Genomic DNA, 25,981 nt, shown 5'->3' with positions numbered 1-25,981 from the left:
ACTCCAGAGCCAAAAAGTTTTGCATGTCTAGGTAATGGGCTAAGTATACCCAAAGTCAGGTAAGCCTTGCTGAGTATTAGTATACTCAGGGTTGCTGTTGTAACCCTCCTGAGCAGGTTGTGTCCCCGCTGACTTCGAGGAGGTTTGTGCGTCCTGGATTGGACAACCACTTCCTCCTGGGTGGACCGTCGAGTGGGCCCCGTCTTCCCCGTGAAGATCGGGCAGGTTGGCATCACATCGGTGGGCAGGATGTGGAGCTCACCTTGTATCGTCGTCGTGGTTATCGTATTGTATTTCGAACTGGGTTTTAAACTTCCGCTGTGTTTGAACTCTGTCGTTTGTACTTAAAGCTTTTATGTAAAACATGTGTTGTAAATTAATTTGAAGATTTCTGTATGCTGGTATCACCTGTGCTTGTCTTCGTACAGGTCTACTAGTGCAATTGTGATCCTGGAGTACAGTAGTTTAATCGGGTTTTACCCGACAGCCTGTCAGATTACACCGATTTAAGTGCACAGTGACTTGATTAAGTATTAAGATGATGGTTAGCGCACTTAAGCCGGTTTAATTTGGACGGTGCTGCTACATATACCTCTTACTCGCATATTTGTATCACTAACCTAGCTCCACAGTTGTTTTCGAAGATTTATGTTTTTAGGAGCACAAGTCCGGAATAAGAAGAAAACACGTTAAATACGCAGACAAAGTCGCAAACGATCGTGTCCTGCGTAACACATGCAAAAGAGGCACACAAACCAGACCAAACCGACCAACCAAGCCCCGGCACTGACCATCTGACATCAGGACCCACCAAGCAGTGTACCAGAGAAGGACGGTGGCCAGAGGCCGACCCCACCTATAAGGTTTTCCCGCTGAATTTTGGCGGGAAGACTGATCTTATCCTCCCAATGGCGGTTTGGCATGTTTCCATGTATAGAGATGGCGGGAACCGACCTCTCAAGCTATAAAAGGGGCCTCCCACCACTCTCACCACACACCACTTGAAAGCCTCTCTCTCACACTCATTTGTGACTTGTACTCCTTAGGGTAGTGGAGCTAGGCTAGTACTTCATCTCCTTAGCGAATCCAGTCGTCCTCGGGGTCGGCGAGCAATCCTCGGCCTCTTGTATGGCTTTGTATTCCAACTTTCGTTATGCTATTCATATTGAGTTCATTCTTGATTATCTTGCTATGTTAGTAGCTTGCTTAGCCTTGATCTGTGCTTTATCAAGTTATACTAGTTGCTTGCTTAGACTAGATGATCTGGATAAGGATATCGGTTCGTTTTGCTTTCGGGCTTGCCTTAGCATCTTACATGTCCATCCGATGGGTGGGGGGCCCGGGGGTGCTAGGGTAGTGACTTCATATGCGGGCATGGTGCCCGGGTATGCGGGATCCTTCGGATATGACGGTGCTCCACGGTGTGACTGGGGTAGACCGCAGGTGGTGACAGCCCTATCGGTCCGCCGGGAAGCTGTTTCCCGGTTAGTGTACTCCCCGACATTCGGGTATCGTGTAGGAGTTCATACAAAAATAAAACGGGACTGGATGTTCTCCAGTGCGGGTCATTCTCCCAAATGTCCCTAATTTCCCGACACCTGTAGTTCTAAGCATGTGGCTAATGTAACTTATCTGCTAACATGAATAGTATACTAGGAATCTTTGCCTATGCTCCCACCAACCTTAGGTAACACCAACCGGTACCTAAGGCTCATCCATAGGCACCGGTTGGTGGTACCATCTGGTACTAATGTAAAAATTAGTACCGGGTGGTACCACCAACCGGTGCCTATGGAGAGCCTTAGGTACCGGTTGGTGTTATCAACCGGTACTTAAGGCTCGTCCATAGATTCCATCTAGTATAGGTACTGGTTTATCTTCATACCGGTACTTTTGGAGTGGACCTTTGGCGTGTTTTCTAGTAGTGACTCCAGACACCCGAGTACCTGTCATGCTGACGCAGTGCTGAGCCTTGCAAGCAAAAGTTTCCACAAAGCAAATCCAGTGAATGTCATCTCAAAAAGAGATTAGATGTGCTGCATGTCATCTGAATCCATCCTATATATCTCAAGAGTCAATACCATGTCATCTCCATACACGATGCATTCCTTCGTGTTTCTTGCACGTCTTGCCATTGTGCGTCTGCTGCCACTACTTCATGCCGACGAAGAGCAGCATTGACGCAAAAGAAACATGACACTTGCACGCACACACACACACACCAAAAAAAAATGATAAGAAAGAACTCATCTCATCCAATCCATTCGCCCAATCACAAGTCACACGTAATAATTACATCCAAACTCCAAAGAATCAAATAACAAATCCGTCAATTCAATCCTGTTTTTTTTTTACCGGAGAATCGTGAGCGCACTCAGCAACTCTCCCAGCTTCAGCAAGCTTCTCTTGTCTGCACGCTACGGCAACACGCGGTAGCTCAGTCACTCGTGCGCAGCAGGCTCGGGTTCGGCGGCGGCCATGAGCTCCAGCGCGGCGTCGACGAGCGCGGCGAGCCCGACGGCGTGCCGGCTCAGCCCGGCGCTGCCGGAGAACACGTGGAAGCACTCCAGCTCCGACGTCGTCTCCGCCACGCGCCGCAGCTCCGCGCCCATCCCCGCCGCGGCCATCGGCTCCGCCATCGTCGGCGCCGCCGCCCGCAGCAGCGCGATCACGAGCTCCACCGCGAACCGCCGGACCCGCGGGGCCCTTATCGAGGGGCAGGCGTGCGCCGCCAGCACGCCGACCAGCCGGCTCGCCAGGCCCGCCTCGGTGACGCCCGCCGCGGCCAGGTGCCGGACCAGCTCGCGCGGGCCCATCAGCCGCACCAGCTGCGCCGCCAGGCCCAGCGACACCTCCAGCGGCTTCGGCTCGTCCGCCGCCGCCACGCCCCGGAGCGCCGTGGCCGCGCCGCGCGTCGCGCGGCGGAGATGCTGGAACCGCCCGCCGCTGCCGCCGGCGTACGCGCAGAGGTTGGTCAGGACCCTGCCCGCGCCCACGCCGATGGCGGCGTCCTCGAGCGCGTCCACGAGGCGGTCGACGGCGCTGGCGCCGCCGCCGGCTCTGAGGATGCGCTCGCAGTTGCGCGGGCTCTCGAGTGCCAGCATGGCGAGCGCCTCACCGGCCTCGGCGCGCGCGGCGTCGGCGGCCCCGGGCCGGAGGAACATGTCGAGGAGGATGGCCACGACGCCGCCGGTGCCGCCGATCCGCTCGCGCGCGTCCGCGTCCATGGCGAGCCGGGTCAGCACCTCGGCGCCGAGCCGCCGCAGCCCGGCGTGGCCGGCGGGCGCGTGCTGGAGCACGGCGCGGATGTTGCTCCCCGTGAACACGATCTCGGCCACCTCCCGCCGGAGCTGCTTCCCGGTGCTGCCCGTCGTCTCGGCGAGCATCTTGATCACCTGCAGCGAGCGCTGCACGGCCTTGGCGCGCGAGGCGGTGACGAGCGCGGCGGTGGGTCCGTTGGCCGGGGACGACGACGGCGACTGCGACGCGCCGCCGCCGATGGCCGAGAAGTCTATAATCTTGTCGAGCAGGCCGCGGGCGTTGCCGATCTTGCTGCAGTTGTCGTGGTCGCGCGCCAGCTTCTTGATGATGAGGAGGCCGAGGAGGTTGCACTCCTCGTCGGCGGCGTGGAGCAGCGACGACACGGACTCGATGGCTCCGAGGACCCCCGCGACGCGGAGCGCGTTCCGCTTCTTGCTGGCGAGCTTGGACACGACGAGCGCCGCGGACGCCCGGGCGCCGCGCTCGGCGGCGCCATTCCAGCTGAGCATCTCCACGAGGCGCTCCACGACGGCGGGCGACGTGCCGACCCGGCGCAGCGCGTCGTCCCCGAGCCGCGGGCTCGCCGCCACGTTGACGAGGATGCCCACGCCGATGCGCTGCTCGTCGCGGGAGCCGCCGACGATGAGCTCCTCGGCGAAGGACACGAGGTCCATGCGGAGCCCGTCGAAGATGCTCCCCTCGACGCACCGCGAGTAGGCGTCGTAGAAGAAGCGACGGATGGCGACGAGCCCCGGCGCGCCGGCGAGGCGGCACTCGGCGGCGACGCGCTCGAGCAGGCGCCCGTGGCTGACCTCCCACTCCCACGCCGCCTTCTCCGCCAGGAACAGCAGCGCCTCGGCGAGCGCCAGCCCGTAGAAGATGTCGAGCGCCGACCGCCGGTTCGTCCGCGCGTCGGCGGCCTCCCCGAAGTCCTGCCTGGCGAGGCGCACGCCGGAGAGCGCCACGCACGCCGTCGCCGACGCCAGCTGCAGCCAGTAGAACAGCCGCCCGACGTGGCCCGACAGGAAGCTCCAGCTCCAGCTCCAGCTCCGCGGCCACCATGCCGTCCACGTCCACCCGCCCCGCCGCCGGCCGCCGCACGACGCCGCGGCTCCACCCCCTCCCGCCGCCGCCTTCCCGCTCCCGCAGCCGCCGGCGCGGGAGAAGACGAGGCGGAAGGATCGCGCGACGAGGCGGGCGCTGGACCTCCCCGCGGCGGCGAGCGACCACGTGGCCTGGTGCTGCCACTCCAGCTCGTGGCTGCGGCTGAAGATGCGCGCGCCCTCGACGAGGAGGATCGCCGTGACGGACCAGAAGTCCACCCGCTCCAGCGTGATGGCGAACCCGCCGAGGAGCACCACGGTGGCCCAGATGAACCCCAGCGCGCCCAGCCCGCTGGCCGCCTTCTCCAGCACGGCGAGCCGCAGCGCCAGCAGCGTGAGCCGCCGCTCGGGCCCCGCCGCGGCCACCGCGCCGTCGTCCACCCACCGCTCGCTGTTGCTGTCGCCGCCGCCGCCGCCGGGCGCCCCCACGCTCGGCCGCGGCGGCGAGCCCGAGAGCTGCGGCTCGAACGGCGTCCCCGCCAGGAACCCCGGCGCTGCCCCCGGGTCGCTCGGCTGCGCCTCGATGGTCAGCCGCACCGACCGGTCGGGGACGTCGTCCATCGTCGATCGAATGCCGATCCCTTTCAAGATCCAAGCTTTTTTATGATTATTAGGTGATGTCGGTGGAGATGCCGATGCAACGATAAGGTAGATAGGGGCTGCGTGCGCGCAGCATGTATATACGCGAGTGCACGCGCTTGGCGGCGGGAGGTCGATCGCCATGGCTGTGGAGCACGGGGCGGTTGCGTGAGCGCCGGAGAGGAGATTGTCCGGAAGGCAAGAGAAGAGGGGGTCAGGCCCGGTTTTGGCCCAGCGCAAGTGGCCCATCCGCACCGGGCCCTCAAAATTTTGGGGCCCCATCTACAATTTTCCTTATGGGGTTTAGGCCCAACAACAGAACAATTGAAACTCATCGCCCATCGCTGGAACATGCCTGGCTGCCTCCGATCGACCGATCCGTTCGTGATTCCGTAAACATGTCTACCTGATTCGAGCCTCTGCTTGCGCGAACGCCGGACGCGCGACGCCCAGCCTGGCGGCACCGTGACGGCGTGACCGCGTCTCCCGTGCCCCGTCTCCAGAGTCGCCTGTTGCCCTCGCCCCAAGACCACGAGAAGCCAAGAAGCCGTCCAGCTGAAAGGCCAAGTTCGCCGACACCGACGGACGACTCAGGCACTTAGCCACCGGCAATTGGAATTGGAAATCTGGTATTTATTTACCCTAATTAGCTAATTCTCATGAAATTTTTTCCATATTCCCCCAATTCACAGGTAATTAGGTATTTTTTTAATGTAGTTTTGTTCTTTTGGTAATTTTTGAAATAGGGTAATCTATCTATTTGTCATGTCTTCTAAAGTGAGAAAATATGATTCCGGTTGTGAAAAACGCAAGAAGAAGAAAATACTTGAATTGTTTGCTCAAGAAGATACCGATAAGCAATGTTCACCATTTTCTTTAGCGTTAATGATTATATTACATTCTAATAATGCAAAACAAATGTAATTATACTATGGAATCCAAATACATTTTGGTTATTTAGCTTTTGTTCAACCTAGTTATGGGGCCCAATTTTTTGTTTTGCACCAGGGCCTCCAAAACATCGGAACGGCCCTGGAGGGGGTGGCGATCGATTCGAGTGTGAGCGTGAGCCGGCCGGCCGGCCGGCGGTGCTGGAGGTCCAGGGAGGATGCGGTGGGGTGGACGCAAGAGCAAAGGTCCAAGCATGCCGTCCACCATGGGATGGTTGGTTGATGTGGAGGCCACGGGAGCGCGCACGCGCGTGGACGATGATGCAATGTGGTTGCCGAGGTGATTAGCTGGGCAATGTACGAGGATTAGTGGCAAAGTATTATTCTGGCGATTGCTATTCTGGTGGCCAAGACTCGGTGAATTTTTTTTCTTTCAGTTTTGCTACGTTCGTTACTAGGCGTTTCAGGAACTATACGCAAAATACCCGTGAATTTGGTACGTTTTCACCACTCGTGCGAGCTGCGTAGCCACCATTTTCGATCGTGCTAGCAACCCCTTGGCATCGAGGACGCCTCCTCTCGTTCACACGGCACGAGATCGATCGTGCACCGGCTAGAGGACAAAACCAACAAAAAAAGAATCCAAAATTCGTTTTTGTAGCTCTTACTCCGTCCGATCACACGGCGTCTGACGTTCTATCCAACTGAACTGTGCCTTACAGTAGTCCAGTTCGGGAAAGCCGGAAAGGTGTACAGTAGCTTTCTGGCCACGAAAATGACGACCATGACGCATTGGCGCGTGCACACAGGCTTGTAGTAGTGGCTGCGTCTCCAAGCAAGCTATCAAGATTTTGTTGCTAAAGTCATGGTTTCCTGCTGATTATTAGGTACGGTACTCCCTACGTTCAACGCTGCAAGACCTATTTCATTTCTAGCTAGTTTCGACACAGCACTCATCAAATCTACTAAACTTTGTCTTTATTTTTACTTGACCAAATGTGGGGGAGGAGTTCCGATCCTCACACCATGGTCTTTTTAATAAATAACTATTTTTTGGCATACTTTCCTCATTAAATATGTAATTGTAGTTAAAACTATTGTGAAATTAAATAAATGTTCTAGAATAGGAACCTTATTTCATGCAACTAAAAAAAATTCTCCAGTCTTTTCCTAAACAAAAAGAGAGCTTCGATTTATTGATCAACACGGAGATTGCCAAGAAACATGTGAGTGGTTTGCGCCTGATGGACCAGCAGACGGTCGGATCAAGACGATCATCAAGATACAAACACATGGCTTTACAACCGACCGATCACATCTAGCCATTGCCAAACCTTAGCCTAATGAGTCACTTGTTTTGCTTCTTCTTTCTTTCTTTTTTTTTTTTGCATTGTCGCTTGTGTGCATGCTGGCTGATGGAGTAAGATATGAACGGATAGGATCCCTGCATGCCTGGTCTTAGAAGCGACCGGTTAGTGAGCTAGCTAAGCATCCATGCATACAGTCCCAGGCCACACACAGGGTCAGACCGACAGTAGGCAACCGTATCTATTGCTAACTTTGGTCAACAATCAACAAGCAATATGCTTTTTAAGTTTCATCTAGAACATGCTCGAACTTTAATTTTTATTTTAAGATTACACAGTACAACTTAGACACTCATACAACACACACTCACTCCTATAAACGTAGGCACGCAATCTCCCACCCTTTTGAATATCTTCGAAGATTGAGTGACAAATCCTCGAGATTTACGAAATCACCACAGACGTCTTACTATTGACGGGAACGTCGTCTACCACTGAAAGAACAACACATATGAGATGACACACCAATTATATTATATTCTTTAAACTTTTATTGAAAAATTATTTCTTTTAAGATTGAAACGAGTCAGCAAATGTTCACATTTTGTTCATGCCTCGCCTATATATCACACACGATGGAGCGTGCCAATGGTTGAGAAATAATGGTTGTCACTCAGCTCTCCTTTTATATGCCGTGAATTTTAACGGTGGCGAGAGGAGCATCGTCAAAAGTGCTAGAAAATACTAGTCTTCAAGAAAACTTATTTTGAGATCTTACCAAAATTTACTGATAGGAAAATAAACTCCCCAACCAACAGTTTAAAACATTAAGTAAAAAACTATTGTGAGCCAACTACTTGTTTTTTTGGCGTCAACAGGACGTTATATATGTATCGCCGTCACATCTCCTACAATTGCCTCATGAGCTTCACTAGTGTGAGAGTTCTAGCTAGACCTGTTCATGGGCTAGGTCAGGTTGCTTTTAGATTGGGTCAAAGAAAAATTCAGTACTTTTTTCTTTGGCCCGACCCGACCATTGGGTTGGATTATTTGATCCAAGCCTAACCCAACATGTGATCGGGTCAGATCCCGATAAATCCAAATAGTTTTTGGGTCAGGTTAGTTAAATTCAATTTTTTGTGTATAATTTTTAGGTCAGATCGAGTTTTTCATATTTTAAGTAAAAAAATCAACCCGTATTTAGCCCGATTTTTATTGCGGGTTGACAAGAGCTAGCCTCACGTATCAATAGGTCGGATCGGGTTGGATTCATCAACTCCCTCCCCGGTGATCAGGTCTAGTCCTTCATTTCGGTTTGGAGAGAAAAGAGGCCATCCGTTTTGTAAAAGTCGGGTCGGAGGTTTCTCAACTATGATTAGGATATGGAAGACTAGGCTAGGTAGCGACGATGGTGTTGATATGCAGTTGTGCAAGTATTAACCTTTTTCATTCGTCTGACTATTTATCTTTTTTATATTTGTATAAATAGATAAATAATACTAGTTAAATCTAAAGTATGATAGACGTAATGATACTTCTCTTATTTATTTATAAAATTTATAAAATAAAATCCTTTGTCAAGAAAAAATTAATAATACCATATATTTAAAAATGAAAATAGCAATATATACTTCCCCTTGTGCAATCTTTCTAGATAATCCAATATGTAATCTTTGATGATTGGAACATACGCAAAACAAGTCTTTTCTAATGGGAAAATAACAACCGAACTTACCGAGATATTGGAAAAATCAAAAGCTCGTTGGGAAAATAGCAGCTGAAACTGAAAATGATCGAAATTGGGCGAGAGAAAAGAAAAAAATCTCGAGAATTTGCGCCGGAGAAAACCTAGGAATTTCCCGACCGCGACCACTTGAAAGCGGCAGCCGTCCGTCCCCACCAAAAAGCCCCCCAAATCTTGTCGCCTTTTCCGCACCGTCTCCTCCCCTTTCTCCCCCCAAAATTACCCATCTCCCCTCCACAACGCCAACCCAATCGCCTCCAAAACCCCCGGCGGCAAAACCCTCCATTTCCGCCGCCTGCCCCGCCCTCTCGTCTCACCTCGCGGAGGCGCCTCGCTCTCCCATTCCGCGCGGGGCTCGCGGCGCCCTCGCTTTTCTGCGGCCTGGCGGGAGGGGAGGGATGCAGGCCGCGGCCGGCAGCGTCTCCTGGGTCACCGCGCCGCCGTCCGTCCTCGGCGGCGGCTGCGCGCCGTCGGCTTCGGTCAAGGGGAGGGCTGGCAGCGGCGGAGGGGGAGGCGCGGGCGTCCGTGGGGTCGGCGTGGCGCGGTGCTGCGCGCGCGCGCAGGCGAAGGAGAAGCGCCCGCAGCGGGTGCGCAAGTCCAAGGAGGAGAGGAGGGAGATGGTCGAGTCCTTCATCAACAGGTACCGGACGACCCCGTCTCCCATGCGCTGTTGTTTTCGTTTCATGCCCACTACCTCCTATGCATGACTACATCTAGTCCACCCCCCCCCCCCCCCCACTGCGAATGTCGCGTGTTGTCGCATCATGGTCCCACTTCTTGTGTTTGGAATTACGCGTATCTGCAGTGGATTGTGTTTGTTTTCAGCATCTGCTTTACATTGTTCACTATGGTTGCCACTGGAATCAAGTGGAGTAGGCGAGTATTTGGTGTCTTTTAGTTGTAGCAGGTAAAATGACTACATCTTAGGAGTTGCAAATAACTTTCCGCAGCCAATCCCCCAACCCCCAAACCTAGAATGCTGGTTCGTTTTAGTGTACATAGAAGTTACCAATTTGTGGCTTGGAGAATTAAAAACATCTTTTTTGGCTACCTGTTGGACCTCGTGCATTGACTCCATTTTCCAGGATTGCTAAGTGAGTGGAATTTGCTCATTTCCCAGTCAATGTGTGTAACCGTTGGATTTACATCTGATCTTTATTTCGTTTATGTGTGTCTGCTGGATGAACGCCCTATGGGCTATAATGATGATTGAAAATTATGTAATCTAATTGGCACTGTTGCTGTCCTGTTTCAGCTACCGGGTTTCAAATGATGGAAAGTTTCCGTCAGTCAACCTTACACACAAGGAAGTTGGAGGGTCCTATTATATAGTTCGTGAGATCGTGAGGGATGTCATTCAAGAGAACAGAGTTCTTGGTCCTGGTGGTTTGGATGCTATGGCACTGAGTTTTGAAGATTGCCCTGATTCCTCAGAGGTGTCCATGAAGCATGAATTAGGTCAAGACAATATAGAGAGCTTGGAAATGTCTGATAATGGTCAAGTCGGTAAGGGTTCTGTGTCAGAATCATCCAGCAGCGAGGAATCATTTTCATTGCAAAACAACTCCGTCAGCATTGAGATACTTCTGGGGTCATCTAATATTTTAGAGGCTGGTGTTCTGAAAAGTGTAGAAAAAGATGGGAGTGCAGCTGGTGCAACATTATTGGAGACAAACCTTGAGAAGCAAGATGAAGTTCCATCTGGGGGACCTATTGAAGTTAGCCTGAATAGTTCTGAAGAGCAAGATCCTTCATCTGCTCATGTTTCTGATTATGATAAAAACATCGATCTAAACAGTCAGACGGATGCCCATGAGGGGGTGGGCAGTTTTGTTACTAATAGAGTTATTCTTTCCTCAGAATCTACTGCTGTTTATGAAACAAATGGTGCACTTTTAAGAGAGCATGTGACTTTAAATAATGACAGTCAGAATGGCTCAAAAGATAGTGTTGTTGATGATGCAAATGTTCTTGCGGCAACCAATGGTATTCTTCAAGAAAAGCAAGCATCTTTTCATGATCATGTTCCGTCAAATGAAAGTTTACCGGCTGATGATGTTCAGAGCTTAGATGGCCAATCTAGCACGAGATTATCTGCTAATTCCATAAATGGTTTTAGCTCAGAGGCTGAAGTCACAACCAAGACTATTGAAGCATCTAATGAACACAGTCTGCAAGCTGAGCTTGAGCAACCATTGCTTGATACTATCTGTGATCGACAAGAAAATGGTGGCAGTCTTGTTTCTCATTCAGCATTGGATACGAAGGTTAGTCAAATTATTTTCTGTGGACATTGTGTAATATGCAGCATCTTTTCTTCTAAACAGCATTTATTGTTTTGCACAGCTTTTATCTGTTGTAGTATGCAATAACACCAGATAACAAAAAGTGATCAAATAATATGCTTGTTGGTGAGTCATATATCCGCAACTGATTTTGTGCCTTTCCATTCATATTTTGATTGCTTCTTGCAATTGTACTGATGTGGAATGCAATCCACACTACACGCACACGGCATCTATAGTGTTGGGCATGGATGCACTCCACACTACATGGCATCTGTATCATGGGCATATGGGCTTTGATTTTGGTAGAGCTATTTGTCACATGCAGCATAGTTATGTCAACACTAGATTTATTTTTTTTCTTCCGCCTATCTTTTGGGAATTGATTTAGAGCAATCAAGAACATTAAACCTTACCTTTTGGCTCTAGAGTTTGCTAAAATGATAAAGCTATTCGAGGGACAGCTGGAATGTGTGCCCTACTTGCCATACCCCAGCCCCTCAGTGACAGCTGGAATGTGTTGGCTAGCTGAAGTCTTCTTGTTTGGTTTGTTGCCAAATTATTTTGGTTGGGACCAAATTTTGTTGTTAGCAAACTGGGCACTCTCAAAACACAACCTTTTCTGCCTCTTATTGTTATAAATTTTATATGATAAGGAGGTATTAAACATTTCAATTCTGGTGTGGTGATAATTTGCGAGCAAAATAACATTGCCTAGAGGTATGCTCTATATATCTATTGCTCAACATGTCTGCTTCATTCTGTTCTGCCTCTTTACAGGGACTGTTGCAAACAGAAGTCCAGCACAGTGTGGTAGAGGTAGATGAAAGTCAATTCAAGACATCAACATCTGGGGTTACAAAGGAAGAGGTTGAGGCAACCAATGCCAGCCATGAACAAGGAACGAGCACCACTACCTCGATCAGCAGGCATGCACTTTGCCTTCTAACTTTGCGTTGCATGCTTACTGTTTATAATTTCCTTCATATGTCGCAAAAGGCGACAGTATATTAGGTAAGTAAATGTTTCCCCATGGTTCTTCCTAGCGCTCATTATTAGAGTTGGATATATATATCAATTACAACCTCTATAAGTATTGGTCTGACCATTGCACTATCAGAACAAATTTCTAGTTCCATGATCCTCGTGAGTGTGCCTGCAACATTTTAGTGCCGTCGATCTGGTAACTCTTGATTTGTTCAGAATGGCTGCTGTGGAACATAGTAGTCAAATTGCTGATTTGGCCATAAGTGTCTTGCATTAAATAACATGCTAGTTGGTAGTCCACTATTATCGGAATATTGCTCAGGTAGTTTTGCTTTTTCAGCAAGACAGGGATCTTTTAGTTCATGCATTATTGGAGGTATTCTATTCCTGTCTTTAATGCACTTCATAGTTATGCCTAGGGGCTGTATGGAACCATATTCATCACACCAAACAACCTTGAAGTTTTTTCACCCCCCAGTTGAGCACTCATGATACTTGCCTAATGATTGAATATTCTGTTCCTTGTTATGGCCTGCAGGAGAACTTCAAAAGTGCAGCAGAAGAAAGATGACAACCTATTCTGGCTTGTCCTTAGGGCATTTGTTGTTGCTATATCAAAAATCTGGGCAAAGTGAACAATGCAGAGAAGGCAGATGTGGAACTAAAGATCAAGATGCATCCTTCCTATTGGAAAACAAGAGCTGCTCCATGGATATATATATTATTATATATTATATATATATATATATATATATATGCTTATTTTCGATGCAGTTAGGCTATTTATTAGAGACATATATTTGGTCTAGTTTGTAGTCGCTTCCCACTGTAGGTGTAATGTTTTGTGGTCTTGGTCAGCTTTGTGAAACATATACTACAACTAAAATGGATGGCATGCGCTTCTTTCTTGGGTAAAAGGTGCAAGACCTCAGTTATATTATCTGAAATATGCAGAGCTATTCTCGCCAACTGAACTGAAGTTGGCTTGTTTCTATTCTGGTGAAATTTAGCTCGGATTTACCTCTGATCAATCTTGGTGCAGCATTTTATAACATCTCAGTCATATCCTTCTGCCAACAGTTATATTTTGAGTCATGGGGCTATGACGATACAAATTGAATATCGTTACACTTTTGGAGACAGAATCATTTTGGCAATAACTTGGGCATCAGTTGCGCTTTTTCCCCTGCCTAAAGTTTATATTAAGAAAAGATGAAAAGTAATGTAACGCCTACTCGGTTAAACATAGAGCAAACTGTTACAAGCTTCAGATCATTTGGTTGGTAGCATAACCCTAGGTTTAGATAATCTAGAGGCAGAATGATGCGCATCGTTGATCAACATGGAAAAACAAAAGCCATTATATTGTGCTTCAACACTAAATGCTATGCTATTTGCACTGTACTTGAAAGTTGAAACTGAAGTGAGCAGATACACATTGCTTCCTGAAACATCCCTTCAACTAGGAGCACATCTAAGACATCAACGTTGTGACCTCACCAATTGGGTATTTGCTCGTCAAACTCAACAGTCTCCTGGTCTCCTCATCCATCGTCACCTTATCCTGTTCCATGCGCTCCTCAACTATCAGGGGCATCAGCTCAGCCTTCGCATAAGTGCGCAGGACCGAGTTGTACATCTCAGTGGTGATGTACCCTGCATCCCGGAACATGACCAGGATCTTCTCTGCAGTTTCAATGTCGCCTGTCTTCTCAACATGTGAAAAGATCGCCATGGCGAGCTCATGGTTCGGTTCCCATTTCTCCACGCTTGACAGGGCCTTCTCCAGACATTCAAGGACCTTATCTGCCTTGTTGTTGCTAAGGTAACCCCACACGAATAACTCCCAGGTGCTGTAGCTGGGCTTAACTCGTTTCTCCACAATGTGACTGAGGAAGCTCTCGGCCTTTTCAATCATGCCATTCTTGATGTAGTAAGAAAGAATTGTATTTGGGATCCGGGAATCGCGTGTTCCCGAAGCCGATTCCCATTCCCTGTAAATGTTCTCTGCTTCTGCGATGTCGTCAAACCTCGTCAGCGATGTGAGCATGCACTTGTATTCGGTGTCACTTGACTTCCTGAAAATCAGTTTCATTTTGTTCCATACCCTGTCCAAGTTTCCTCTATCTGACAAGCTTGCATACAGGGTGAGGAGCGACGAGTAGGCTGCTCGCTCCTTCCTGGAGGCCCTTTTCTCCATCTCAACCAGCGCGTCTCGCCCTTTGACATGAAGGCCAGCATTGATGTAAATGCTTGCCAGCAAGCTGAAGGTCATCCAATCAGGAACAACCCTGTCATCCTTCATCAGATCAAACACCTTCTCTGCACCCTTCACACTGTTCTTCTTGGAGCAGTACGTCAGCCAGATGTTGTAGGTGACGAGGTCCGGGACGGTGTACCTCCTGAGCTCCTTGATCATCTCCGGCACCCACTCCAGCTCTCCGCTCGCCATGTACAGCGACATCATGTGGTTGAAGGGAAGCGCGCAGGTGAGGTACCCAGCCCGGGCCATCTCCACCAGCATGGCCTCGGCCTTCTCCCTTACGCCGTGCTGCACATACGCGTGCAGCAGGGCGTTGCAAGTGGAGGGTGCCTTGGCGCGCTCAGGCATGTCCTCGAAGAACTTCTCGGCGCTCGCCAGGCCCCGGACCTTGGCGACGAGGTCCAGGTGCACGGCGTGGTCACCAGGGAGGAGGCGCATCTCCGGCTGGGTCCGCATCCATTCGCAGATCTGCATTTTCGGCGCGGGGTGGGTCGTGTCAAGTATAGGAGGAGTCAGGCCGGCAATACGTCGAGCAGGTGGCGGGCGGGAGCCGAGCGGGTCGCCGCGGCGAGCTGCGACGGCGTCGGAGGCGGAGAGATGGTTGGTGGCGATGGGGGCGCGCGGCGTACCTCGAGGGCGTGCTTGAAGCGGCCGTACTTGCGGAGATCCCGGACGACGCGGTTGAGCTGGTACTTCTGCACGGTGCGGCCCTCCTCCGCCCAGCGCCGCAGCACCACCACCGCGCTCCGCTTCGGGTAGATGAGCTTCAGCAGCCGCTTCCCCAGCGTGTCCCCCCTCCCCGCGCCTCCTCCCCGGCCGCCGGCGTAGGAGTCCTCCGGCGCCGCCGCGGAGAGCAGCCTCGCGGTGGCCGCGGCGGCGAAGGGGGACGCGAGCCGGCGCGCGAGCATGGCTTGGTCGGCGGCAGACCGAGGAGGCCCGGGCCGGGGTTCAACATCACAGCCACAAAGCGTTGGGTGGGCCCATTTATCCCAAAGACCGTTGACAGGCTGAGGCCCACAAAAACCCAAACTAAACGGCCCACCTGTCCGCAGAAGCCCAGTACGGCCGCGGTCTCCTCCTCGCTTCCTCCAAAAAGACACAAGTGGGGGACCGAGCGTAGCTCGGGTGGCGTGACCTCCGGGTGTGGAGGCCGCCGGTCACGGTTCCAGCGCTCTAACGCGTGATTCTCCCACCGGGAACTCACCCTGGGCGTTAGGCTTCGGTTCTCGAAAAAGTTCGGTTTCTGAAAATTAGGAACTATTTAGTTTTTTTCAGTATAAAGAATCGAAAAATTTCGGTTTCGGTTCTTTCGGTTCGGTTTCGGTTTTAATCGAAAGAACTGAACTTTCAGGATGCACAAAAAAAATAGCCCATTCAATAGCAAATTTCAACAGCATTTCTCCTTATTTTTCATGCAATCAACAAGAACAATTCAGCAGAAAACAACAGCACAAGACATAAATATTATGGTTCTCTCAAATTCAAAGAAAAACAAGCAACAATCACAAACAATTCAATGATTCACAATCACACAACTCACAAGCAGTACTGCAGTATGCCAGCACTAGCACAAGTGCACAACTCAACAAAGGCAATGTCCAACAGCCCATAAACTACAATTCACAGTTTGAAAACAAAGGCAGCAAGCAGTTTGAAACTTTCAATAATTAAAGCAGTTTGTAGGTAGGTAGAGCAGGCCACGACAACACCACTCCTCAACGACTCAATGTCAACAAGCCTGAAAATGATTTACAAACTGAAATAAGTAAGAAAGAATAGAATGATGACTAAACATTTCTAAGTTCAAGTGTTTAACTCAGCAAGCAGGGCAGTAGTATATGACTAGAAGAAATGAATATTAGCTCACATGGTCATTTATCTTTAGTTGAGTTCTTGTTTTTGCTTTTCTTGGAGGACTTGCTTGGCTGGGAGCTAATGTTGGTGGATGTAACCATCTTCTTTTTGCTGTCTTGGATTTGTGACTTGGCAGCATGTGCATCAGCAATTGCTTTGTCCTTAAATTCCTGAATAATATCTGCAAACAATGGATATGTTAAATAATTTTTCATTGTTGAAAACAACAAATAAATAGTACAATAAATAGTTTCCTTCTTCTAGTTTAGTCAACTCTTCTGTATTCTCTACAATATTGATAGGAGTTCCTCTTCAAAGCCAATCTTGAGTGCAAACAAGAGCTTCTACCATAAATGGAGTGAGTGAACTCCTAAAATCATCTAGAATGCGGCCACATGTGCTAAAGGCAGATTCACTAGCAACGGTGGAGATTGGGATGGCGAGCACGAGCCAAGCTGGACAATATGGGAAATCTAGTTGACTGCCCCTTCCACCAAGTAAGAATATCAAACTTTTTACAATCTTCTCCACACTCTTCGGCCAAGTATCTATCCAATTCAGTCTTGCTGCCCCTGTTGCAACTGCTTGCTGTTCCACTATTCAGCTTCATCTTCTTTGCAATTCTACTCTTCAACTTTCTAGCACTCTCTCCACCTTGGTTAGATGGGGGTGAATCACTTGGCTGAGAGGGCACTTCACTTGGAGAAGAACGATTGTTCCTATATTCTTCAAAAAGTTCATGCAAATATTTGGTAATTGCAGCCCAAACTTTCTGCCCAACACCATCTCCATACATCTCATCGATTGTAATTTCTGTATATTGTGAGAGTTTGTATCTAGGATCAAGTACAACAACAACAACAAAAATCAGCAAGTTCATATTTTCCTTGACCTTCTCCTTTCCCTTTGCCGTCTCATTTTGCAATTCCAAATTTTCATGCCATTGCCCCCAATACTTGTCTTTCATTTTTCTTCCCATTTCTTGCTGTAAAAAATCAGAACTACTCACACAATCAGATCTAACCAAATAGTCATGAAAGAGTCCTAGATGAGTAAACAAACTATAGAGCACAAGAAATACCACTTACATTGCAGGAAGCACTTGATGATGCAGCCGTTTTGTGGAGGAGAATGGGAGTAGTGCGCTGGTGGCCGGGCGGGCGGGCACTGGACGGCGGCGGGCAGCTGGCTGCGGTCGGGGTCGGGATGCCGGCGCTGGGACTGCGGGACGACGGGGCGGCGGGGCGTCGGGGGCTCGGGGCTGGGGGCCTCGCCGCCTTGGGGTCTTGGGGTCGGGCCGTCGGGGGGCCCGGAGCGCGAGCGCGGGGTGCCGGTGGCTGGTGCCGTGCCGCCGTGCGCCTGAGCCGGGGAGGGTGGCCGCCGCCACGTCGCCTTGCCCTTGGGGGTCGCCGGATCTGGGTACTGAGTGGGCGGGTCCGCGCCTCCGCGAGTGGGCGTCGTCGCGTCCGTCGAGTGGTGAGGGGGCAGCGGCTGGGGTGGGGGTGTCGGGTGAGGCCGTGAGGTCCGGGGTGAGTGGACGCCTGGGTGGGTGGCTGGACGGGTAGGGGATTTAGGGTTTTGGTTGGGTGGGCCTTGGGCCAGATTACTCTTCGTGGGCTGAATATTCGGTTCCTCGGGTAACTGGAATAAAAACCGAAACCGTACCGAGCACTTCGGTTCATAAGAACCAGGAACCGAAATGGAACCGAACTTCTCGGTTTCGGTTCGGTTCGGCTTCGGTTCTCGGTTTTTTCGGTTCGGTTCTCGGTTTCGGTTTTTCGTGCCCAGGGCGACCGGGAACAGTGTTCTCTGTTGTGTAGTCACTACTTGGATGATTTTTAAATGTTTTCCTCTCACGCGTGGAGCCACAATGAGAATGTGACGTGCCCGTCGCCTACGGAGTCAGAAGATTCCGGTGATCTCAAGAGGGACGCGGTCTTCGTATCTGAGTGTAGTTGTAGGTTTATTTGTATATGTGTGGTGTGAGTGAGGCGTGCGTGTATAGGGTGGGTATGAGTACATGTATGAACAGATGCTACAGCTGTACAAGAGGCTTCAAAAAGACACTAGTGCCGGCGAAACACTGTCACCAGTAATTCCGCAACTTCACGAGGGTCTCCACGCGAAAACACCCAGAGCCACACGCAACAGCCGGAGTCCTGGTCTACAAAACCCCATTCCCCCAGGGGGCCCATCCGCAAAACCACCCCCACCCTCCCCTCCTCCTCGCCGTGCTCCTCACCCTCACCTCCGCCGCCCGCCTCGCCCGTGCGCCTCCAAATCCAAACCCAAAATCCCACCAAATCCCCCCCGAATTTCCCCCAAACCGCGTCCAAACCCCCGCGCCCCGTCCTCCCCCCGAATTCGTTTCGAAATCAGACCGACGCGACCGGGGGCTCTGGCCGCCTCGCCCGCGCCCCCGCCTGCCTTCGCCTCCCATGGCGTTTCACGTCGCGTGCCCCATCACTTGGTAATCCCCCAACCCTCTGTCTCTCACTCCCCTCCCCTCTCTCTCTTACTCCCTCGCGTTCGCACGGGCGGGTGGCGTCTCCCTCACTCTCCGTGTTCCTCTGCAGCAGGAGGGTGTGCGACTGCGAGCTAGGGTTCGGCGCGGCGGCGGCGGCGTGGGCGGGCGCGGCGGCGGCGCTCGAGGGCTTCCTCGCGGATCCGTGGCTGCTGCGGCCGCCCGGGGCCGGCGTGGGGGATGGGGCCACGGTGCAGGTGGAGGTGCCGCCGCTGGACCCGGGCCCCGAGGACGGGGAGGGCGAGGCGCGCCGGGCGGCGGCGCAGCGCGGCGCCGACGCGGCCGAGGACTTCGCCAGGCGGCTCGAGAGCGGCGACTACGGATCGCCGGTCAGCGGATCTCTCCCCGTCTCTTCCTCCTCCGTAGCTTCGTGCCTTCGTTGGCAGCTTTGTGTTTGTCCTGGCTAGGGTTCGCGCTTTAGCGCTTGCTGCCGTGGTGTGGGGGTTCGCGGGTGAGTCTCGCGCTAGTTCTGTGTCTGGCGCGGCCTAGCTCGTGCAGGAGTTTGTGTAGAACTGTAGATGTGGGAAGCTCGTGGGCTGTGGAAGTGTGGATTAGTGGGAATTATGGTGGGAGAAAGTACCCTGGTTCCTAGATTCTTTACGTGTCTTTTTAGGACCATGTAGGTGATGTAAATGATGTTTCTTCTGGGTATTTTGGCAGGTTTTAGGGCTGGGATTGTTTTCGTGTGGCCAGGCAAATTGCACCGTTAATGGGTATTCGTGCTCGTGCACAGCTGAGTTTGCTATTTGCTGCTAGGGGATTTTTTTTACGTCCTTGCTAATACCGATTCCGCGTTGACTGTATTTGTGCTGGCTATTCCAGTGTTTGCTTTGTTGTTTGGGGCTTTGGGCTGTCCATGTGTTGGGTCAGCTATAATATGTAGTTCAGGATTTCAGGTTTAACGGTCGAAGTGGGAAGACGTTACTTGCGTTTAATGAGGGATGGCTGTATGAGGATAATATTATGACGGGTTTTCATGCCTGTTGAGCTTTCGTGTTATCTGGGTGATTTAATGCTTAGAAATGATCGGTTACATGCATTGTACGTGTGGGATGAAAAAAAGGTCATGCTTGGACATAGTGGTCGTGCGCATACACGTGTTTGTCCTTTTGTGTTTGGTGCTGCTCTTAGACGTTACCTAGGCCTTCATGGGAGAAATGGTTGAAGTTCTTTAGGTTCTGTGCTACAGATAATTGTGTATGTTACTATAAATGAACCTAAGCTTTAGAAACAGACACACGTGTCGCGGAGCAAATGAACATAAGCTTTAGAAACAGACCTGTTTCTTGTGGAGCTTCTCATGAACTCAACTCAAGTTGATTGCTGTATGCCTGTTTGACTAACCTTGCAGAAACATGGATAGCTGCCCCTGATAGATACATGAGTAACTCATGTACAAGTAATTTATTATTTCTAGGCCCACTGTTTAGCTGGGTGTCAATGGTAACTTAAATTAAGTCTAAACAGTATCTTGTAAAGTTTCCACAATAGATATTTTTTCTCATTTGTTTTTGAGTCACCACATGATGCAGTAATGCTTAGTCCTTGGATACAACTTCTGGTCATCTTGGCAAGTTCCAATTGCAAACAATGTTACTTACCAATAGGATATTTTAGGCTTTTGCTTCTTTAGTTGATGCTAATAATTAGTGTTAACTTTCCATATTACTGTAATCTGTTTCCATCTTGGGTCTCGCAATCTAAGAAGGCTCCTTCCGTTTTTTCAGGAGGCAGAAGGAGATGAAGATGAGTGGGATGGGGAGGATCAAGGAAATGCTTCTGTCAAGGTTATGTGCCGTTTATGCTGTTTTGGAGAAAATGAGGGCAGCACAAAAGCTGCCAAAATGCTTCCATGTAAGCTCTGCAACAAAAAATATCATAGAAACTGTTTGAAAAGCTGGGGGGAGCATAGAGGTAATACAAAATTTTCCCTTTTATTGTCCCTTCAGCACCTATTCATTCCTGTACATCTTCTGATAGATTAACCTTCCTTCTAGATCTTTTCCACTGGAGCTCATGGGTCTGTCCGTCTTGCCGCAGTTGTGAGGTCAGTTGTCATTCTAGTTGCATCATATTATCCTTGACCTGTACATTGAATTTGCATCTTTAAAGCATGTACTGCTTCTGATACGTGATGGGTAGCACTAGCTTCTGTACTTGGTTTTCTGTTTTATCAATACTTGCCATCTATATAGGTATGCCGGCGGCCTGGTGATCCCAATAAGTTGATGTTCTGTAAAAGGTGTGATGGTGCGTATCACTGTTACTGTCAGCAACCATCACACAAGGTGAACATTCCTCCACCACAACCCCTTTGGTATAGATTGCATCTGCTTCTATTTGTCATCATTGAACACCGGATGTGACATTGCAGAATGTTACCCATGGACCATATTTATGTCCAAAACATACAAGGTGTCACAGCTGTGGATCTGGTGTGCCCGGTAGTGGCCATAGCACAAGGTACTGATTCAAAACTTCTTTTTAACTGGTATTGACTACCTGATGTCACAGTTTTTTTTGGGTGTAACACTATGAATTTGGAACTATAGGTGGTTTTTGGGGTACACATGTTGTGATGCTTGTGGGCGATTGTTTGTTAAAGGAAACTACTGCCCGATTTGCTTGAAGGTACCCCCTTTCCTATTACCTTTTCTCTGGTATAAGTACTACGTTCCCAACAAGAGAAGCATTTATTTTAGCTTTTGAAATTTACCATACGCTGTTCAATTTTAGGGATTTGAATTTTACTTGTTTATGCCCCGTTGCCTTACAAGATAGTGTTTGCATGCTTGAGATGTTGAAGTGATGTAAATTATTTGTTTATAGTTTGAAGTCTCTTCGATTGAGACTTGATTTTAGTTTTAATCAAAACATATATGGAGTAATATTTGTTCATATGTTCCATAATATTCTGTTTTCATTTTATTGACATGTGCTTATATGATATCTTCTGTTTTGGGTTCCCTCCTGTTTCAGGTTTATAGAGACTCTGAAGTGATACCTATGGTTTGCTGTGATGTTTGTGAAAAATGGGTGCATATTGAGTGTGATGGCATCAGGTCTGTACAAGTGTGAACCCTATGTTTGTTTGAATAATTGCACTCCTTTTTTTGTTTCCTCTGTTTCAACTTTATGCATTACCATCCTTTTCAATCCCTTTTCTTCTTGTTGGCTTTATGTTTTATACGGTCGTTCCATATATTATGCAGTGAGGAAAAGTACCAACAGTTCCAAGCTGACCAAAACCTTCAGTACACATGTGCGGCATGCCGTGGCGAGTGCTCCCAGGTGAATACTTCTGTCATCATGCCTCACTTCTATAGTGTGTCATCTAACACCCATTTTGCTATCTTCAGATCAGGGACACTGAGGATGCAATTCGGGAGCTTTGGAAGAGGAGGGATGTTGTTGATCAAGAACTTATGGTTAGCTTGCGGGCTGCTGCTGCATTACCTTCTCTTGAAGATGTCTCTCCATCGTATCCAAACTCGGATGAAGAGAAACCTGCTCCATATGTATTGAAAAATGATGGTAGGAATACTTTAAAGTTTTCATTGAAAAGCAACAGTAGTAAGGCTCCATCAGATACACCTGAGCAAGAGAAGATTGTTTTGAAGAGCTCAGGGTCAAATAAGAAGCCTTCCAAAAAGAAAGGTGGTCAGGGTAATAAAACAAATGATGGCCATGATGAAATATTTTTGGAGAGAAGGCATGATGCTAAATCATCAAATAACCGTTTGGGAGATCAAAGTATAGATGGTAATCATGATAGGAGTCCTTTGAAGAATGATGGTAATGCTTATTCATCTTCAACTCGAAGTTCAGAAAAGAATTTGAAATCTCCATCCATGAAAGCTGTGGCAAACAATGTTGATATGATACCCAAAGTCAAGATTAAAGGCAGTAAGATTCTACATTTGAAAGATGCAGGTGATGAAAGTACTCCCAAGAATGATACTGGGAAAGGTACCAAGTTGGTTATCCATCTTGGTTCGCGGCACAAAACCAGGAGTGGCTCTCCCAAGTCTGAACTTTCCAATTCTCAAAAAGAGCAAGATATGGGTTCGATACATGGTATGCACACACCTTTTTGGAAGCTCACCACTTCAGTTCAATTTCCCTGTTATATTAATACATGTGTGATCATGTAATATTTTTTTAGCTGCTTACAAGGAATGTAAAAAACTAGAATGACTTCATATACACTTTTCTTACTTGAATTTCTGCATGTTTAGAACTATAGAAGTTCTGTAATTTTGTGGGAGTTCCATGGTATCCTTTGGAATGGTTTTCTTCTGTTGTTCTGGTTGAACTTCAAGTGTATTTAAGATTTTCATTTCTCAGTAACTTCTTTCAAGAAAGAAAAACCTAAGGGATCCGCAGAGTCGAACTTTTACCTAGCATTGTTGCGAAACTCCTGTAAATTCCTATCTGTGGCTTAAGAATTAAGATCCAAGGCTTCCTATCAATGAAACTTTTCAATAGTCTCAGATCTTTCCCTATCCTGACAGTTGGAATTGACATGTCCTTGAACCTTGGGGTGGTTGTGCATCAGTGGCCCTAAACATAAATTGCGATTTCATCTCATTTGCACTTAATTTCTGGCAGCATTGCAGTCTTCTTGTAATCCTGCTGTTCCCATTCCTAATTTCCAAATTTATTGCACTCTGTATAACCTTATGTTCATATTTGTGAAATTATTTTTAATTCTTCGTTGGATATTGATTGCATTTTAAATAAATTACTTAAATTGTTGCTTTTGGTATGTGCGTCATGAGTTCTCTGAATTTATTTGTAGCTTATTACCTTGATGCTATGGTGAGGATTAACCGGACTTCACATTCATTGTCTTTTTCAGGAGGGAAAATAGATGTCACAAGCCAGCTGAAGAGCTCAAGGAGCGAGATAAAAGAGAAAAGTGTAATGAAGCTAGTTAGAGAGACCGGAACACAGCAAAGAAATAGCCTTTTGGGAGATCTTGGTACCTCAAAAAAGCATGCAACTGGAAAAAGAAGCAATGCTTTAATCTCTGGTATGGAAAATGCAAATGAAACTGGTACAAGAAACAGATCATTTGGACTCAAACAATCTCATTCCAGTCAGGTGAACGAGAAACAGGGAACTGCTGCTTTATTTTCGTCTGACTCTTCTGACAACTTGAAGCCATCATTGCTGAAACTTAAATTTAAGCGTCCCCATTTCGAGCAGCTGAACACCCAGGCCTCTCAACCAGAGGAGCCAGCCACCTGGGCTTCTCAGCAAGAGGAGCAATTAAATGTTGCTAAAGGCCAGAGATCAAAGAGGAAGAGACCTTCAATGGAGAAGGTGGATGATTCAGATGGTAAGATTCCGGCCAAGAGGCATCAGCAGAGCACAGATGATGAAGTGATGGACGCCAACTGGATACTGCGCAAGTTGGGCAAGGATGCAATTGGAAAGAGGATTGAGGTCCATCAAGCTTCTGATGGCAAATGGTTTGTTCTTCCTCTAAGATGTTTTTATTATTATAGTTGTTATATTATCCTGCCAAAGCCTATCTCCATTTGGTTCAGTAGCAGATCTAAGCCTATGAACTGAAATGCCATGCCCCAGTCACACCTGCACTTAATGAAGCATATGAAATTTGGCCTGAGCTCCTCAATATCACTATTAAAAATATTAGCTATATCGGATTATGGGTATCTTAAGTACATACTACCTCCGTCTCAAAATATAGCTACTTCTAGCATTCAAATTTTGTCTCATAATATAGCTACTTTTGAGTTCCCAAGTGGGGTTTTTGGTATAAGAGGTCCAAAATACCCCTCCTTGCATGCAAATTAATTATGGCATGCAGATCTAGATGGAAGCTAAATAGGAAAGCTGTAATTATTCTCTTAATTAGTGCATGATAACTAAAGAAGGGTAATATAGACTATACTCTCCATCCTTAATCTGTCCGAAAAACTTTAGAAGTAGCTATGTTATGGGGCAGAGGGAGTAATATTTTGTTATCTGATGGTGGAACTTGCATAGTGGAATAGCTCAGCACATCATGTACCTCTGATTGCGCGTGCGTGCATGTGCGTGTTTTTTTGCTGATGACTGAACAGATGACTCAAAATACTATTGTTTATCTTGGCAGGCACCAAGGTGTGGTGGCAAATGTCGTCAGTGGTGCCCTCTGTATTCGTTTAGATAATGGCAGATCTGAGGACGTGGAACTGGGGAAGCAGGCCATTCGCTTGATAGCTGGGTCAAAGGGCAGGAAGCGATGAAGCCTCCCATATCGAAGCTTAGGCCATGTTCCCACTCAAAACTCATTGACATGAATGCGGCAGGCATCGTCTTGGGCTCTTGGCACCTGCTGAAGCGCATCAGTGCGACCGCCGCTGTTCATGGTGGGTTCATCATCTCATATTCTCATCACCTTTGCTGACTGGACGGGACATGGAGCGCAACGTGCGATGTTGTGCCATGTTTCGCTAGCCTAGCGTGTAACAAACTCTAGTTTTTCGTGTTGGTGCTGTTTGAAGCCCATTGGCTTCCATTAGATTCTAGCAGCGTAGGGAAACAGGAGAGGTTTTGGATCACCATGGTGCCCATGGGTTGTAAAAGGAGCGGCGGGAAGTGCCGTGCCAAGATTGTCGTGTACATGTAGCTGTCAGATGATTTTTTTTTGCCGAATAATTTGTCTGTTAATTTTTGACCTGCGTGTTGGAGTTTTTGTTTTTGTTTTTTTTGTTTTTTTTGCGAGTGGGAGTTTTTGTTGTTGCATCGTGATTTGTTGCTAACTGCAGGACACCTATCAGATAGATCAGAATTTGAACACGATAAAGTGATGCCTTTTAATGGTGAAGTCAAAGGCTCATCATGCATTCCATCGCATTACAAAGGATGGTGAATACTGGAACGCACGAAGCAGCCGGGGGAAACGGTTTCTCTGCAGCAGCCCTTGTAGAAACTCGAAGAACGTCAGAGTTGCTGGGAATAGCAAACAACGCTTTACAGAGTTGCTGTTACCGTTCTGAAAAAAAGACAAGCACCATTAACTTATACATGTGACTTGCTTCTCCTCATCTATTCAGAACTCTAAGAGAAGTTAAAAGATATTCCCTCCGTTCCACAAATAGTGTAGTTTTTGGAGTCAAATTTTGTCCCACAAAAAATGTAGTATTACCTTGTAATGAGATCCATTTAAT

General features: G+C 48.6%; 4 protein-coding genes across 6 annotated transcripts; 2 read left to right on the top strand and 2 right to left on the bottom strand.

Annotated features, from left to right (window-relative positions):
- Positions 1-2,085: 2,085 nt before the first annotated feature.
- Positions 2,086-5,183, bottom strand: LOC120666347. Its single transcript, XM_039946175.1, has one exon. It carries the CDS (start codon positions 5,085-5,087, stop codon positions 2,442-2,444), a length of 2,646 nt encoding a protein of 881 aa, XP_039802109.1. The 5' UTR covers positions 5,088-5,183; the 3' UTR covers positions 2,086-2,441.
- A 3,904-nt stretch (positions 5,184-9,087) lies between these two features.
- Positions 9,088-13,150, top strand: LOC120666346. Of its 3 annotated transcripts, none has more exons than XM_039946173.1 (4): positions 9,092-9,524; positions 10,140-11,151; positions 11,950-12,183; positions 12,695-13,150. In XM_039946173.1, the coding sequence occupies exons 1-3, from the start codon at positions 9,283-9,285 to the stop codon at positions 12,181-12,183; spliced, it is 1,488 nt and encodes a 495-aa protein (XP_039802107.1). In that variant the 5' UTR covers positions 9,092-9,282; the 3' UTR covers positions 12,695-13,150. The 3 variants fall into 3 exon arrangements, with proteins under 3 accessions (XP_039802108.1, XP_039802107.1, XP_039802106.1); XM_039946172.1 differs by having other exon boundaries at positions 9,093-9,524; positions 11,950-12,098; XM_039946174.1 differs by lacking the exon at positions 11,950-12,183 and having other exon boundaries at positions 9,088-9,524.
- A 219-nt stretch (positions 13,151-13,369) lies between these two features.
- Positions 13,370-15,372, bottom strand: LOC120666345 (pentatricopeptide repeat-containing protein At4g02820, mitochondrial-like). The gene is made up of 2 exons (XM_039946171.1): positions 15,049-15,372; positions 13,370-14,887 (listed from the first exon to the last, which is right to left on the bottom strand). The coding sequence occupies exons 1-2, from the start codon at positions 15,325-15,327 to the stop codon at positions 13,631-13,633; spliced, it is 1,536 nt and encodes a 511-aa protein (XP_039802105.1). The 5' UTR covers positions 15,328-15,372; the 3' UTR covers positions 13,370-13,630.
- A 3,204-nt stretch (positions 15,373-18,576) lies between these two features.
- Positions 18,577-25,490, top strand: LOC120666344. The gene is made up of 12 exons (XM_039946170.1): positions 18,577-18,743; positions 18,850-19,126; positions 20,525-20,711; positions 20,795-20,844; positions 20,993-21,085; positions 21,172-21,260; positions 21,350-21,428; positions 21,777-21,859; positions 22,010-22,088; positions 22,157-22,874; positions 23,659-24,274; positions 24,925-25,490. The coding sequence occupies exons 1-12, from the start codon at positions 18,712-18,714 to the stop codon at positions 25,055-25,057; spliced, it is 2,436 nt and encodes an 811-aa protein (XP_039802104.1). The 5' UTR covers positions 18,577-18,711; the 3' UTR covers positions 25,058-25,490.
- Positions 25,491-25,981: the final 491 nt, after the last annotated feature.

This window comes from Panicum virgatum, chromosome 3N, assembly GCF_016808335.1.
Source record: "Panicum virgatum strain AP13 chromosome 3N, P.virgatum_v5, whole genome shotgun sequence".
Taxonomy (NCBI): domain Eukaryota; kingdom Viridiplantae; phylum Streptophyta; class Magnoliopsida; order Poales; family Poaceae; genus Panicum; species Panicum virgatum.
Note: the sequence above shows the minus strand (reverse complement) of the source record. Positions and strands in the feature narration are given on the sequence as shown.

Coding starts and splice junctions, on each gene's coding strand:
- LOC120666344 (XM_039946170.1), top strand. CDS start 18,712: ATGGCGTTTCACGTCGCGTGCCCCATCACTTG. Junction 18,744..18,849: donor GTCGCGTGCCCCATCACTTG/GTAATCCCCCAA, acceptor GTTCCTCTGCAG/CAGGAGGGTGTGCGACTGCG. Junction 20,712..20,794: donor AAGCTGGGGGGAGCATAGAG/GTAATACAAAAT, acceptor CCTTCCTTCTAG/ATCTTTTCCACTGGAGCTCA.
- LOC120666346 (XM_039946172.1), top strand. CDS start 9,283: ATGCAGGCCGCGGCCGGCAGCGTCTCCTGGGTCACCGCGCCGCCGTCC. Junction 9,525..10,139: donor GTCGAGTCCTTCATCAACAG/GTACCGGACGAC, acceptor GTCCTGTTTCAG/CTACCGGGTTTCAAATGATG. Junction 11,152..11,949: donor ATTCAGCATTGGATACGAAG/GTTAGTCAAATT, acceptor GCCTCTTTACAG/GGACTGTTGCAAACAGAAGT.
- LOC120666345 (XM_039946171.1), bottom strand. CDS start 15,327: ATGCTCGCGCGCCGGCTCGCGTCCCCCTTCGCCGCCGCGGCCACCGCG. Junction 14,888..15,048: donor GCTTCAAGCACGCCCTCGAG/GTACGCCGCGCG, acceptor CCGAAAATGCAG/ATCTGCGAATGGATGCGGAC.
- LOC120666347 (XM_039946175.1), bottom strand. CDS start 5,087: ATGGCGATCGACCTCCCGCCGCCAAGCGCGTGCACTCGCGTATATACA.